The sequence below is a fragment of the Rhizomucor pusillus genome (genome assembly GCF_041956525.1).
Source record: "Rhizomucor pusillus strain CBS 183.67 unplaced genomic scaffold VTP01scaffold_5, whole genome shotgun sequence".
NCBI classification, from domain to species: Eukaryota; Fungi; Mucoromycota; class Mucoromycetes; order Mucorales; family Lichtheimiaceae; genus Rhizomucor; species Rhizomucor pusillus.
The window spans coordinates 1,666,654-1,680,927 of NW_027192147.1; the positions used below are offsets into that span (position 1 = coordinate 1,666,654).

At 44.5% G+C, this 14,274-nt stretch overlaps 7 protein-coding genes across 7 annotated transcripts; 4 read left to right on the forward strand and 3 right to left on the reverse strand.

Moving 5' to 3' along the window:
- Positions 1 to 270: 270 nt before the first annotated feature.
- VTP01DRAFT_8828 (uncharacterized protein) lies at positions 271 to 1,706 on the forward strand (the record flags this gene model as incomplete). The annotated part of the gene is made up of 4 exons (XM_069387992.1): positions 271 to 315; positions 375 to 534; positions 1,548 to 1,571; positions 1,681 to 1,706. The coding sequence occupies 4 exons, from the start codon at positions 271 to 273 to the stop codon at positions 1,704 to 1,706; spliced, it is 255 nt and encodes an 84-aa protein (XP_069241706.1).
- A 1,293-nt stretch (positions 1,707 to 2,999) lies between these two features.
- Positions 3,000 to 3,502, reverse strand: VTP01DRAFT_8829 (uncharacterized protein; the record flags this gene model as incomplete). The annotated part of the gene is made up of 2 exons (XM_069387993.1): positions 3,000 to 3,119; positions 3,185 to 3,502. The coding sequence occupies 2 exons, from the start codon at positions 3,500 to 3,502 to the stop codon at positions 3,000 to 3,002; spliced, it is 438 nt and encodes a 145-aa protein (XP_069241707.1).
- Positions 3,503 to 3,593: 91 nt separating this feature from the next.
- On the forward strand, positions 3,594 to 4,575 carry VTP01DRAFT_8830 (uncharacterized protein; the record flags this gene model as incomplete). The annotated part of the gene is made up of 4 exons (XM_069387995.1): positions 3,594 to 4,066; positions 4,123 to 4,172; positions 4,232 to 4,321; positions 4,376 to 4,575. The coding sequence occupies 4 exons, from the start codon at positions 3,594 to 3,596 to the stop codon at positions 4,573 to 4,575; spliced, it is 813 nt and encodes a 270-aa protein (XP_069241708.1).
- A 182-nt stretch (positions 4,576 to 4,757) lies between these two features.
- VTP01DRAFT_8831 (uncharacterized protein) lies at positions 4,758 to 7,043 on the reverse strand (the record flags this gene model as incomplete). The annotated part of the gene is made up of 14 exons (XM_069387996.1): positions 4,758 to 4,880; positions 4,936 to 5,010; positions 5,071 to 5,149; positions 5,211 to 5,361; positions 5,419 to 5,509; positions 5,575 to 5,727; positions 5,787 to 5,973; positions 6,040 to 6,168; positions 6,221 to 6,288; positions 6,342 to 6,478; positions 6,535 to 6,595; positions 6,664 to 6,775; positions 6,830 to 6,895; positions 6,955 to 7,043. 14 exons carry the CDS (start codon positions 7,041 to 7,043, stop codon positions 4,758 to 4,760), a joined length of 1,521 nt encoding a protein of 506 aa, XP_069241709.1.
- A 570-nt stretch (positions 7,044 to 7,613) lies between these two features.
- VTP01DRAFT_8832 (uncharacterized protein) lies at positions 7,614 to 9,284 on the forward strand (the record flags this gene model as incomplete). The annotated part of the gene is made up of 6 exons (XM_069387997.1): positions 7,614 to 7,777; positions 7,846 to 8,291; positions 8,356 to 8,497; positions 8,571 to 8,885; positions 8,949 to 9,127; positions 9,187 to 9,284. The coding sequence occupies 6 exons, from the start codon at positions 7,614 to 7,616 to the stop codon at positions 9,282 to 9,284; spliced, it is 1,344 nt and encodes a 447-aa protein (XP_069241710.1).
- Positions 9,285 to 9,625: 341 nt separating this feature from the next.
- On the reverse strand, positions 9,626 to 12,878 carry VTP01DRAFT_8833 (uncharacterized protein; the record flags this gene model as incomplete). The annotated part of the gene is made up of 12 exons (XM_069387998.1): positions 9,626 to 9,677; positions 9,733 to 9,791; positions 9,864 to 9,965; positions 10,030 to 10,146; positions 10,215 to 10,256; positions 10,314 to 10,496; positions 10,550 to 10,993; positions 11,057 to 11,395; positions 11,471 to 11,611; positions 11,674 to 11,871; positions 11,938 to 12,360; positions 12,444 to 12,878. 12 exons carry the CDS (start codon positions 12,876 to 12,878, stop codon positions 9,626 to 9,628), a joined length of 2,535 nt encoding a protein of 844 aa, XP_069241711.1.
- A 76-nt stretch (positions 12,879 to 12,954) lies between these two features.
- VTP01DRAFT_8834 (uncharacterized protein) lies at positions 12,955 to 13,950 on the forward strand (the record flags this gene model as incomplete). Its single annotated transcript, XM_069387999.1, has 5 exons — positions 12,955 to 12,999; positions 13,537 to 13,556; positions 13,626 to 13,634; positions 13,697 to 13,795; positions 13,857 to 13,950. 5 exons carry the CDS (start codon positions 12,955 to 12,957, stop codon positions 13,948 to 13,950), a joined length of 267 nt encoding a protein of 88 aa, XP_069241712.1.
- Positions 13,951 to 14,274: the final 324 nt, after the last annotated feature.

The following is a 14,274-nucleotide window of genomic DNA, read 5'->3' on the forward strand; positions in this document are numbered from 1 at the left end:
TGTAAGCTAAATGCGGGAGATCGCAAAAATGGTAAAAACAGATCGACATTTTCTCGAAATAGTCTGCCAAGTGCAGATGACGTTTGTGTTTGCGCCCGGAATACTGTCATACCCTTTTAAACAAATATGGCAATTGCGTTTTTTTCGACGGTGCACAAAAAAAGAGCTCAACCGATCGCCGCCGCCGCCGACTGGCGAAGAGGAATTATTTCAGGACCGCCTTATTCCTGACCCAAGATCTGCGTTTGGCCCCCACCAGCAAGAACGTTTATGCATGATTCAAGCAACACAGCCAATCAACTGCAACAACTAAAGGTGAGGCAAGATTGTGCTAGAATTTTGCCAAGAAGAGTTGGCTAATGTAACTGGTAAAGTTTATCAGTTGCATCAATCTACTCAGCCTACCTTTCGGAGATCTTGCTTTCGCCCTGCTGTGTTCGAATGTCAGAACAGACCGCAGGTCGCGAGGCGCATTATGCCTTTCTGGTTACCATCTTCCGAGGAAGAACGATTCCGCTGCAGACATTGCTTCTAGTAGGTCCAAAAAGTGAGACTATGTTCATGTACTATTGAGAGAAGAGGAAGGAATTTGTACATATATTCTCGACAAGCGTAATTACTAACCGCTAAATGGTTGTCTTGATTCGGTCATTATCTGCAACTAGGACATATAATTTGGCCTTGAGTTCTCAAACGTTTTCCGGCGACAATTCTGCCAGGTCTTTTTCTCAGTATGTCCTTTCTTTCGGTGCCACCCGCCCTTTGAGAAACGATACAACAATCGACCTGGTGCTGATTCAATTCTGTTGAGGGTTTCTTGATAAGACCAGCAAGGCGTGCTCAACGATGCCTCGCTTATCAATATCGCACGTCTGTAAGTTTCAACAGCGCTGTCAGGGGCTGGCTCCCAGACTTTTGTGTTGTCGGGCACGATATTTTCAGGAACAAGCTTCTTCGTCCGGATACTTCATACATGAGGACAAATGCTTGAACACACACAACGGACGCGTTTGGTGCTTCGCAGTTTTCGGTTTTTGAAATCGAATATGCATGAGGCACGATACTGCGCAATTAATTTCTTTCTTTCTATCAAAGCGTCACGAAACGGAGCTAGACCGACAAAAAGGCGACAAACGAATGGACTGAACTGAAGGGCCTTGCGAAGATGCAGATCTTTTCCCGCTGTGAACAATCCTGGTTTGCTAGCCACCTACCCCTGCTGGGACAAATATTGCTGTATTCTGCCGTTGGCTGCACGCGACTGCGTCCTAGTTGTAGTTCTCCTTCATCAAGGATACATGTTGCTGTATAACTTGAAGCTACGTATAGTTTTCGTCGATTCCTGATTCGCTAACGCGTCATTTAGTTGATAGGGTGGTTGCAATTAGATAGACTAACGGGTAATACGGCTTTCAGTGTCTTGTACTTTACAGGATGGATCTTGGACCTGGACCTAGTTATCCCCACTTGTCTTCAACAGTACTTGTGCATGCGACCTTGTCCGTGGGCTGACCTGAGGTGTTGGACTAAACTCCACTCTTGATCAGCTGAAGGTCTTTCTCCTTACAGAGGTTTGTGATGACAGCCGCACCGCTTCTAGATATAGGAGGAAGAATGTCCTCCCGAACTCTGGAGCTGCTTTGACCGAAACCTTCGCTGATTACAGACAATGATACCTAGTTGACACTGCTCTATATCGCCTTTAGTATCTAAAGTCTTTGCCATCAAATCGACGTTAAGTCTCCAGCATCACCTTCTAACGCTCGCCCCGCCGCGTCACAAAATTTGCTGCGTACTCTTTGACCGCGTTGATGTGTTGAACTCGATAATTCCAGATATTCGAGTACAGCATCATCAACCATATCACCTGTTTGACACTACCTTTGTCGGCTTGATGGTTTTCTCGTGGTGAAACTCAAGTTCCTTCCTCGCCCCGAGAAAACACAATATCGGGCGATGCTTTAACATGAAGCACATGTACTGCTCGTATCACTTCGCAAGCATGTTTCTAAGCGCTGCGCCAGATCAAAAGTCATGCTCATTACATGCGATTTATCGTCAAGAAGGACATTTATGGACTTGTCACATCCACCTACGATAAAGTCTCATGGCTAGCTACTTGAAGATAGATACAAGCAGTTACTGTGAATTTACATATTTTGAAAAATTAGACAAGGCCTCGGCGCTAATTAATAAATAGAAAGCAAACGATCAACGAGCTGACGATGACCATGTATGGATAGATTGATAGTCGTAAAGCTCGGTATATGGAATGAGGATAGCAGCTCAATTACTAAAGTCGTTGCGGAGGAAACACAATCTCCTGGACAATAAAAACGTGAGAAGCTGATGGAACATCCGCTCGCATGCCGCTTAGAGTTCGGTGTAACATCAAGGAGAGAGGAAAGAACTTCTGATCCCAAAGTCTCGGTCATGTCACGTAAAAATGGATGGTGTGGGACAATGTGTGTGATCTCACCTGCAAGATATCCGGATGGGTCAACCTCACTCCTTCCTCAACAAAGACTTGGTTTCCAAGGGGTGCCAAGATTAAAAATCGTCGTTTGTGTGAGAGAGAGAAAAAAAGGTATCCGAATAGAACAAAGCCATCGACTGTTATTATCTTCCAACAAAGCAGAGTTCTTGTTGTTCATCAATGACGATAGTAATTTGTCCTACATCAAATGTATCAATGGCTGCATCGTGATTTGCCATTAACTGCAAAGCGGGAAATTCCCAACGACCCCCGTTTTTGGTCAAGCAGCAACTCGTCACATCAGCGACGATATAATTAATGTATACGAAGAAATGTGCACGAAAACTTACGAGTCGAAAGGGAAAAAAGATGTAAGACACAATAGATTCAAAGTGCTTCTTAAGAGATGCGGTTAGATATGGATAGTAAGAAAAAAACTAAATGATCTATCTGGTTTTCTCTTCTGGGTCTTCTGTGCTCGATAAAAGAAGAAGAAGAAAAAAAAGGCGGGGTATCATCATCATCAATGAGTCTTGTTAACGGGGTGGTCTTGACAAGAAGCCAAGAGCATATCGAGTTGGAACTGGAGAGCGTAAGACTGACTTAGCAGAGCTTTCACCTGCTCTGATACCCGAATGGATTCCTAACGATGATATATGTATTAAGGTCCCCAGGTTGAGTGAGTAACACATGAATTTCCAGCAATACCTGACGCAGTTGATCCTGCTCACGAATAGCACTGTGGAGTTGCTGCTGACCGGTTGTATCTGTCATCACACGACTGCCGTCGAGCGCCTGTTTGTGTTCCTGCAGCCAGGTGGCGCTTGACTTTAGCTTTGCAAATAAATTGTCAAGATCTCGCCTGGATTGCTGCAGCTCCGTGAGGTTGGGTTCAACTCGAAGCGACTTGCCGGACGCTTGCGACACGTTCTGCAAAAGCTTCAGCATGTGATCCCACACATCGGCTAAGGTGTCGAGTGCTTCGTTGCATCCCCTGTAGATCTCTTGAGGTGTCGCAGAAGACATGGTTTACTCCGCAAAAGGAAAAAGAGAGGAAAAGTAGAAAAAAAGAAAACCAAAGTTGGCAGTAGTTCGGGGACTACATAGTCGTTAGCGAATGCTCTGCCGGTGTATCAGATCATGGCAAGCGATTTGGGCTGTCAACCTAGTTACCAAGCGGTACCATTCGTCCATTCTTGTCGAGAATACGGTCAGCAACGCAAGCAACAGGCTGCGACTGCCTGAGGAGAAATACTGCACCGAAATGAGCAGCCCGTTGTCGGTGCAACCTGTTCTCTCTGAACTTGCGCAAAAGACGACGCGCGAGTTTGGAAACGCACACATGATGGTGAGCGAGGTCCAGGCGAGGTTGCTGCACACGCTTGTTGGTCTTTTGAAAATCCAAAATGTGCTTGAAATTGGTACATTTACGGGATATTCGGCATTGGCGATGGCTTCCGCTTTGAGGTCTACTGGCTCCTTGATTTCCTTGGAAGCGAACCCAGAATGTCACGCAGTCGCAAAGCAATACGTCGAAAAAGCTAATTTGCAACACAAGGTGGATTTAAGATTGGGAAAAGCAATCGAGAGGTAATTTCTGCATGCAGCCCGATATATATCTCATCGAATACTGAATGGAATGGAAGCTTGGAAAGCCTCGTAAGAGAAAAAAGGCAATTCGATCTCATATTTCTCGGTACGTCGATCATGCTCAAATGGCTTGTACAGATGGCTCATTTTTTCCTTCCATACTAGATGCGAACAAGAAAGGCTATATTCCGTACTTCAATTTGATTTTGGACAATAATCTTTTGGCTGACGATGGAGTGCTAATTGCAGATAACAGTATGTGCTTTGCATGATCAAAGTTTGGAACGACAGCTAATTCAATTGTCCAAGTCCTTTTCTTTGGTCAAGTTCACCGAGCAGCCGGCCACGAGGACCATCAGACGCCGGATGCTTCGAAGAATATCATGAAAACTGCAAAGATATGCCACGAATTTAATGAACATGTGCGAAAGGATCCGCGAGTGACAGTGCTGATGCTTCCGATTTTTGATGGTATATCAGTGATCAGGAAAAAGCACGCCGTAGAGTAGTAAACTAGGGATGATACGAATTCGATGTTCACAACATTGATCAAATAATTCTTGTATATATACTTGTTCTTTACAATATATGACGATTAAAATATCAGAGTGCTGGTGGTGGGAGGTGCCCGTTTCAGACGCTTCTGGTACGAGTGAAGATGGAAGGGAGTAGATGAAATATCGGGTATGTGCTATGTAATCGTTTGTCGATCGTTTTGGGTAGTGGAAACGAGCTTTGCGAATGCATCGGGATCCGTAAAGAATAACGAGAAGAGGTCTTTTCGTTCAAGAAATTCAGCGTCTTCCTTGCTAGCCTGTATATACAGTGTCAGTGGCGGTGTAAGCAAATCTGACAAACTAAGTATTCACCTTTTCTAGATCACCCAGTGCTTCTTGCAGCTCGTTTACACGGAATTCAAGATCGCTCTGGAGGTCAGTGTATTTCTAAAAAATTGCAATGTTAGTTCGACGAATCAGCCAGACAATTATAATTGTTAAACTTACCGATGGCATCATCAGTAATTGATCTCGGGTGGCAGAGTGCTCAAAAAGCTTATCGGCCAGCTTGTTCTTGGTATCATCCCTGAAAATAGGAATCAGCATACTGAAACCGTACATGTGCTTTGAAAAGAGAGGATACTTACAAAACTTGCGCTGCATCCAGGATTACATTGAAATTTTCTGACCATTCTTCTGTCCGTCGTTTTTCGTATTGCATTACTGCATTCACCTTATTCAAGCTTGACAAGTCTGTTAAAGACCGCCTCCGCGACGTCGTCAGGATCTCTGGTTTGGCTGTAGTTGCGTCAAGAAGATGTTGGATAAAATACGGGCAAGTTTACAAAATTTTACCATGCTGGAGAAGCTCGCTTATGGAAGACATTGTAATTTCGTCCTTTTTATCCTGCAAATCCGCATGCCGTCCTGCTCCGTTTACAGCATTCTAAGAGATAGTGTACCGATGAGTAACTGTTACCAACAGATACATGGATGTCGGTAAGTACATACCATTCCTTTTTCATGCTCTGCCTTTTCCTCCAACAATTCGTGGCTCAGGACTTCCAAGATCTGCAAGCGACGTTGAAAATAGTGTTCATCTACTTCGCAGCCGTAAGAAAGAAACTGCTGACATGACCGTTGTCTTAGGAGCGCATTGTAGACCTTGTAGCGTAAAAGGGCATTAGCAGATTGTATGTAGATACCACTGACCAAGTCCCTACCATTTCGAGATTTGAAGAATATTGCTGCAAGGCGGATAATTTGGATTGCAATTGAGCATCGGCTAACGGTGCCTGGATCTTGATAGCTGCCGCTTTTGAAAGTAACGGCTCGACAACTTTGCGTTGCAGATCCTCCTGTGATCTTATTTTCTGCCTTGTCTCGGCCTCGTAGTTTTCTGTGGTTGATCTGGAGAAAAATGTACATATTACTAAACACCCCTCATTCCCTTGTCAGCAGCAACAGCTTACTCACTTTAAAATAGGAATGATTTGGGGTAAACCATTCAATTTGGAGAGATCCTTTTCAAAACTCAAAATCTTGGCTTCATATCCTTTACATGCAGCATCTGTTTTAAGAAATTGCAGCTCTGCTCGCCGGTATCTGAGACGGATCATAAGTACACAAAGACTTTGTGGTACACAAAGCGTTATACCTTGCCATCAAATCTTCAATATCACCCTCTGTATCTGTCCCTTTCCCTTTGGACCTTGCCTCGGATGTCTGTTTCAAGTTCAGTACATGGCCTCATAGATGCCGCAGATGTCAAAAGTTACCTCTTCTCCATCATTTCGTGAAGGGAGCATCTGGATATGTAACTCTTCGAGCGCATGTAGCACATCTAATTCCAATTGCTCATCCGCATGCAAATATTCTGCCCACAAACCTTCGTGGGAGCAAAGGGACGGTGCTGCTGTATGTACAGCGTGAGTTTCCAGCATTGTTGAAAGCATTTATCGCGAAACCTACATTTGCTATCATTGAAGGCTTCTTGAGCTTGATCCACCATGGATGAAAAGACCTGATCGTACTGAAATAAAAAGGATATGTCAGTTATGGTTTTAGCTGATCCAAAAAGAAAAAAACAGGTTGCCATACGTCTAAGCTCTTTTCATCAATTTGGCGATTTTCTTCGGAGAGCTGTTTTTCGACTTGCATGAGCGTTTGACGTAACCCTAGCAGCTTGTCTTCCAGCGTTGCTATCGTCGACCTGCAAACAATTTTGATAAATACCAAGGTCACATGTCAGCAACTTGATACTTACTGTAACTCGTCATTCTGCGCGTTCAAAGTTGAAGACAGTTTTGCTAGATTACTTGGCGGCCCTGGTCTTTTTTGCAAAAAAGGGAATTAGCAACTGAAGGAGCAACTAGTCCAATCGTCGTTTACCGAGAAGATCGCAGAGCTTCACGTTCCCATTCGTCTTCGTCGTCGTCGTCATCGAACGATCGTTTAGTGTGATTTCCAGGATCGTCCATGGATTGCCTTCTTTGGTTCTAAATCGAGGAACGAACGGAACGCGTCGACGTGCCACAAGACTTCTTGGTTTCAAAAAAAAAAAAAAAAACTCTGTGCTAACGGCAACCGCTTACGCTTTGGTGATGCGTGGCCTATGTATCAGTGATCTAACCGATGATCGCGGTGCAAGGACAATGATAGCAACTGCTTGCTAGCCTAATAACGAAATTTATCATTCTTTGTCAAACCGTCATCTAAGTTTCGATGACGATGACGACGCTGTAGTAACATGTACAACGTTTGCTTTAGATCTTTAGATAACGATAAGTTTTTTGCATAATCGCCCAATGTTTTGCTCGCAGCAGCATTGTCTTACTTTACATTAAAAGCCCTTTTTCTCTCTGTAGATCACAAAGTAATCTTTGTGACAGCACGCGACCGTGCACGGGTTGTCATGGGGATTAGGAAGGCCGGTTTTCGGAGCAAGCTCCTGGCTGGTGACACCAGGTACGAAACGCTAGGAACACAGCCGATTCCCGTCCGTCCCTTTTCTTTGTTTCACCCACTACTTGCCCTTCCTTGGTCGTGTAATGTGGAAATTAAAACGACATTTCGAGAATGAGTTCTTGAGCCAAGAGCAGTTGGAGAACTTGAGGTTCTACAAGTATGCAGCGACAGACAAGTCGTTAGTGTCAAAGTACATTCTGCAGCCATACTGGAGCTGGGCAGTGACGCTTTTACCGACTTGGATAGCGTAAGCGAGCGAGCATTAGAGTGGGGATGAAAGGGATTTTTGTTTTTAATTTGGCGTATATAATATAGTCCCAACCTTGTAACGCTGTCTGGTCTCATCCTTATGATGTTGAACGTTTTGATTATTATATGCGTCGTTCCGGATTTACTGTACACGGACGAAACGCCTCGATGGATCTACTTTTCATTCGCTGCCGGTCTGTGGCTTTACTCGACGCTGGACAACATGGATGGCAAGCAAGCGCGACGGACAGGCACTTCGTCTCCTCTCGGGGAGCTGTTCGACCATGGATGTGACGCCATCAACTGCACGTACGTCGTCTTGCTGCAGGCTGCTGCGCTCGGTCTCGGACACAGCACCGAAGCTCTCGTCTTGTACCTCGTCATGGTCGTCGGCTTCTATCTGTCTACGGCTGAGGAATATTTTACCGGTGTCTTGTACCTTGGTATCGTGAATGGACCGACTGAAGGAATCATGCTCTCCTGCTTTGCTTTCATCTGGTCCGGCATTTTTGGTAAATCAAGCTGTGATGTCTCGGGCTAGACACAGCTGTTTGACTAATCCCTATCCATGTAAAGGCGCTGGATCGTGGCATGTGCCGTTGGCTGATATACCCTTGCTATCTTTCTTGACCACCATTTTGCCAGGAGAGACTACCTGTGCCCAGATATTCGTGTGGGGAATGGTATTCTTTTTTGCTGCAACTCACTGCCCAATGTGGTAAGGATCGAAAAAGTCATAAGTATGTGTGTGTGCTGCATGGATCTGCATCTAATCAGCTGCTACCGCGCAGTTTCTATTCCATCTACAAGGCCAGCCGTGGAGAATCTGTTAGACGAAAGTTGTACATTGTTGCCTCTGTTTTCGGACCCATTGCATCGTACTCTGTTGCGATCTCGCTGTGGGCATGGTCGCCTTACTCGATCATTTTGGAACAGGAGCATTTCATCCTTTTTACAGTTACCGTCGGTATCATGTTTGGTTTCATGGCATCCAACATTATTTTGGCGCATCTCACAAAATCACCTTTCCCGTCATTCTACGGTTTACTGGGCGCGCTTTGGTTAATGGCTATTCTCATCGGTATCGTCCCAAGAATCTTTGAGATGTACGTAGTAATACCTTTCGTCACGGCAAAAAAGAAAAAGATTGACAGCAATTTTTTCCACAGTCGACTTGTATCTGCTACAGCCGAACTGTACGTCCTGTGGGTGTTCTTTGCACTTTCCGCAATTGTTTATGGCATCTGGGCATCCACCGTCATCAACAAGTTCTGCGAATTCCTCGGTATACGCTGCTTAAAGATCCCCCACTCCGGCGAGCGCGTTGCTGTTTCTTCTTCGACTCAAGGTAATCTCTGTCTTTTTCTTTCCTTATCCGTCTCATAGTTTATTGATCCTGTTTCCCAGCTTCGGCTGCGCAAGAACATGAATCACTGTTGCAAGCCCAGGAAGAAGGTTCCGCATCCGCAACGAAATCGAACGCGAATAATTACAATACCTTTTAATGTCAAAGTATATCGTCCCATTTTCGCTATTCCCCGCCTTACCCTAATTCCATTTAGTTTTATTATTATTATTATTATTATCAATCAATTTTGAATGGATATCCTCATTTTAGATTTGAACAAACATTGAAAACTGCCGTCCGTATAATAGCTGATTGTAATAAGCTAAAAAGGCATATATATTTATATACTACTGTGGGGCTTTTTTTGTTTTGTCAGGTTCATATAAAGTTTACATTGCATGTAGTAGCTACGCTGGGGATTAGAGATTATGTATAGATTATTTTCTGTACGAGTCTTAGATGCCTGCGTTGTCTTTGGAAATTGAACAACGGGGGTACTTATTGCAACGGCGATTCCTTCTTCTGCTGCACTACCAGTTGCTCAACAGCTCTAATAGGGCCTAAATTAGAAGATGCATTGTTTTCGGTCAAAATAAGATACTTGCTGCTGCATTTGCTTCTGCTCGTCTTTGAGGCGGTCTTGGTCAGGATGTCCTTTCTGGATCTAGCGAAGACGATATTGATTTTGTTATTCAACGACGCACACGTTGCAGGAAAATAAAATTACTACTCTTACCGAGTCACTTTTATGGTCGGCAGCAGTGGTAGAAGTTTCATGCAATGCATTTTCGCACGACGTTTTGATGACAGTCAATTGACTACGGATCTGTGAAAGCAACTAAAGATATGCTCCGTCCATTTAGTATTTATCAATACTGAAAACATAAGTTTGACATCCTTACCTTGGGTACAGATTCATTCGTCTTTGCCTGGGTGTCCAATTCTTGAACTAGACGACCGATATCCGCTACAATTCCTTCCACAGTGATTGCCGAAATCTCAACGTTGTGTTGATCGGGCTTATGTATTTTGTTTTCAAGATTAGAACCAAACTGAAAAGTCTTACTGTGTGAAAACCTGTTTGTACCTTTTTCACTTTGGAAACACCTGAAGTTCTGAGTGTTTCAATCTACATGGCATTTTCGTCAGCGTGCGTTGATTATGTATGTATGCAGTAATCATTTACCTCTCTAGTCAACTCTCTCAATTTCTGCTCGTGTTCTTGCTTCAGCTGCTTCGTTTGCTCCTGATGTAATTCCTTCTCGCGGTCTCGCTGGCGGATATGCTCCCTCTTGGCTTCACTCAACTCTGACTCATATTTGCTCGCCAAACGTTCCAGTTCCTTTTTGTGTACCTCTTGGAGTGCGACCTACGTACGTACTTATTAGTTAGACCGCCTCTGTCTCATGTGCATATGCGTACCTCAACTTCCTTTCGGTATTCATTTGCATTATCCTTTTGTGTAGCTTCAAGCTTCTCGAGTTTAGCCTTGTACTCCTTTTCCAGTTCAGAGTTCTTTTGCACAGCCGCCTTCAACTGCGCTTCAAGCTGCTCGCAGGCAGTTTTGTGATGCTCCTGGAGTTGCTGAATAGACCGTTCGTGATTCTTTCGCTCCTGGTCTAAAAGACGGTCAGATTTCGTCTTTATTTCTTGCTCAAGCTCAGCGCGGGCAGCAACTGTCAACTTTGGTTCCTTGCTCTGCTGCTGCTGCTGCAGACTCTCCAGCATTGCTGCGTGCTCCTCTTGCAACTTTTGTATCTGCTCTTCATTTTCCTTTTGAAGCTGCTTGATACGCATCTCAAGATCTTGAACGTGTTCTTGTTTCAATAGAGCCATCTTTTCTGTATACTCTGCGTGGATCGTTTTCTTAACGCAGTGTTGTGTTGGCAAGAACTTGTTCTATTTCGGTAAATATTTGTAGCAACATACCTTTTCCTTTTCAAGTTTGTTTCTGTAATTCTCTTCCAAGGCTAGCTTCTCTTCGCCATGCTTTGCACGGAGACCGGTTACCTGACTTAGTAACCGTCGGTTCAACTCTTGCAAATTCTGTCTTTGGGATGCACTTTCGTTCTTGATCCGTTCAATTTCTGCCTGATGCGAGCTATGTGTCTCGTTTTGAGCGAGCAGCGTGTCTTGCTTTTCTTTGCGCGCTATCTCTGCGATCTGAGCTTCGTGTTCCTCTTTTAGCTTCTTTTCACTCTCGGCGTACTGCTTTTGTAACTCCTCGATCTTCTCGCCATGCTCCTTGTGGATGGCAGCGACATTGGACTTGAAGCAAACAGGGTTAGAAATTTAGGTAACCCAACGGGCATGCAAGATCTTTCTTCTTTCTTTCTTTCTTACAATGTGATCCTCTGTTATTTCTTCGATTGTTTTAGAATGCTTGGATTTAAGATCTGCAGTTTGTTTCTCGTATGTAGCTTTCAACGCCTCCAATTGTTCTGCATGTCTTGTCTGCATTTCTTTTGCTTCTTTCTCCAGAGCCTGTGCACAAATTGGCGTCAACATTGCTTGTATATGCAATTTCAGTTGGTATCTTTACATACCTCTAATTTCTTTTCAAGCTCTGCCTTTTGCTCTTCGAAAGATGCACGGTCGTTGCTATCATCCTTGGGCATTTGTTTGCGCAGCTTCGAGATCTCCTCTTCGTAGTTTTCTTTGAGCTGCCGCACCTGCTCTGCATGTTGACTGGTAAGCTCATTTTTCAACGAAGTAAGCCGATTCTCCTGCGTTTTGTGCATGTCCTGCATAGAATCCGTCGATGTGAGTAAGACTGCAATTATCACGTTTCTTGTGTATATTTTTTTTACCTGAATGGTTTCACGCAAATCATCAATCTCCTTGCGCAGTTTGATCAGCTCAGTTTCCTTTGCTTGCAACTGCTCCTTCAAGGCTTCACGCTCTTCTTCGAGTTTTTCTTTGAGATCTTCAATCTCCTCAAGCAAGGCTTCACGCTGCTCCTCGTGCTGCCGATTAAGCTCAGTCGTGTTCTCCTCATGCGCGTTCGTTAGCTGCTGCATCTTCTGTTCCAGTTCAGCGCGCGCTTGTTCTGATTTCTCGAGGCTCTCACTGAATGCGCTTGTCTGCTTTTCAATTTCGTCTCGATGCTTTTCACTCAATTCCTTGAGCTCTGCTTGCACCTTTTCGAGTTGCTCTTTTAGGGCGGAGAGTTCTGCTTCCTTGGCCTCGGTCTCCTTTTGCTTCTCCCCCAGAGCGGCAGTCGCTTCTGCATGCTGAACACGAAAAGAAAGTTGGGAGGAGGAGTCAGAGTAATAATAAGCATCAAGGACCAGAAAAAAAACCCTTAAAAAATTACCTTTTCTGTCAAGCTTTTGATCTCGGCTCGCAATTCCGACAACGACGTCTTGGACGCAGTAGGTGATGTTGCTGACGGTGCTGCTGCTGCTGATGCTGGTGCTTTTCGAGCCGTGGATGTGGTGGTTGCCGCTGCTGAGGCTCGTCGGGTTGCAGACGCGGTCGCCGTCGCTCGAGAGCCAGACGTCGTCGTGGTGGCGCCTACACTGGCGCGTTTACTTGCTGCAGTGCTCGAAGCAGCAGTAGTTGCACGGGACGCCGACGTAGTCGCAGTGCGTGTCGTCGTTCCCGCCGCGGCAGCTCTCGTAGTAGAAGTACGAGCAGTCGTGGCAGTGGTGGAAGCAGGCTTCTTAGCAGCGGTGGTGGGAGCTGGCCGAGTCCGCACGGCACCAGCAGCTGCTAGCGATGATACTCTAGATTTGGTTGCTTCAGGCATCAAAGGAGGATGAAAAGGGAAAAGAAAAAAACAAATGCGCCCAGAAAAAAAAGGTTTAATCCACTTGGATGTGACGATGATTGGTCGACCAGTCAAGCTTCAACTCATGCGCAAGCACGCAGTAATGAAGCTGCATGAGATGCGCTGCTGGTCTTGAAAGACGGGCAGATGGGAGATTTCTTCTTTTCTATCTTCCATAAGAGAGATACTCGAGCGTATTTCATTCCTCATCACTGGACACTTCTACTCTTTTGACGGCGAGCGGAGACAACAACAACATGGCCTCATGACAATGCCTCTCGTATCACAACACAACATCAGACATACCCAGAACAAATGATTCGCGCCCCGGGCTCCAGCTTATCCATCATTCAAACATCAGTCACAATTCCATCGAGACTCTATTGATTGCATCGTACAAGCCATTGAGCGATGATGAATCGAGCCGTCAATTCATTATTAAAAAATCGCGTCATTCATTTAGTTCCGCCGAAAGTGTACCTGCCTGTAAGATGGTGACACAAAGCTTGACGTCACACAAGGGATCCCTATACTCATCTTGTCCGACCGTGAATCTTGTAGAAGAGCTTTTCCTTTCCGGTAAAAAATTGGATCCCGGTCTCTTTTTGCAAGCTTGACTAGCTTGTCAAATCCCTAGGAACTGTCACGCAGTAGAAGGTATAAAGAGCGCGAAAGGCTAGCAGTGGAATGATGGTTATGAGTTTTAACCTGACCTATCATGATTAGTTCCAAGGGGTATGCGGCAGCGTTGCTTTCGATAGAATGATTTAGTTTCAACTATCAATCATCAACAATAGACTTGCCTACGGTGGTATCTGTGCCCTTGCTGAATGTGAGCAGGTAACACGCCTCATTTTTCATTCAGATTCAATAGCTACATTCAAAGAACTCGCAGGGTAAAGTTCAATGTGCATCATTAATATGCATTAATGGTAGTTGATTGCTTCGCTTTTATAGCTCCGTTCCTTACATGATGATACAACCCATGTTTGATCCAGTACACTACATAATGTTACGACCATATAGAACCATCATATTTATGATTACTTGACGTCAAAGTAAATATATATTAAGCATTAACTACGCATGATGCTTGCCAATTGACAGGGGAACTTTTAATTCTAAATACGTGCTTGATCTTGATGAGCCTCCTTGAACTTTGACAGCAAACTCAGTGAATATTCTTTGTCTTTTCGTACATGTCACAATCAAAAGAAAAGGCTTCGAAAGAGTCATTAACTGTAATAACTTGACTTTGGTGTTGTATTCACTAGTACTGTGTACATCGTGTTAAGGAGGGAGGTATTGGACTCGAGTTAGAAAGCTTTTATGGTCGATGGTACAAGACATCGATATTAATTATTCCTATAAGATG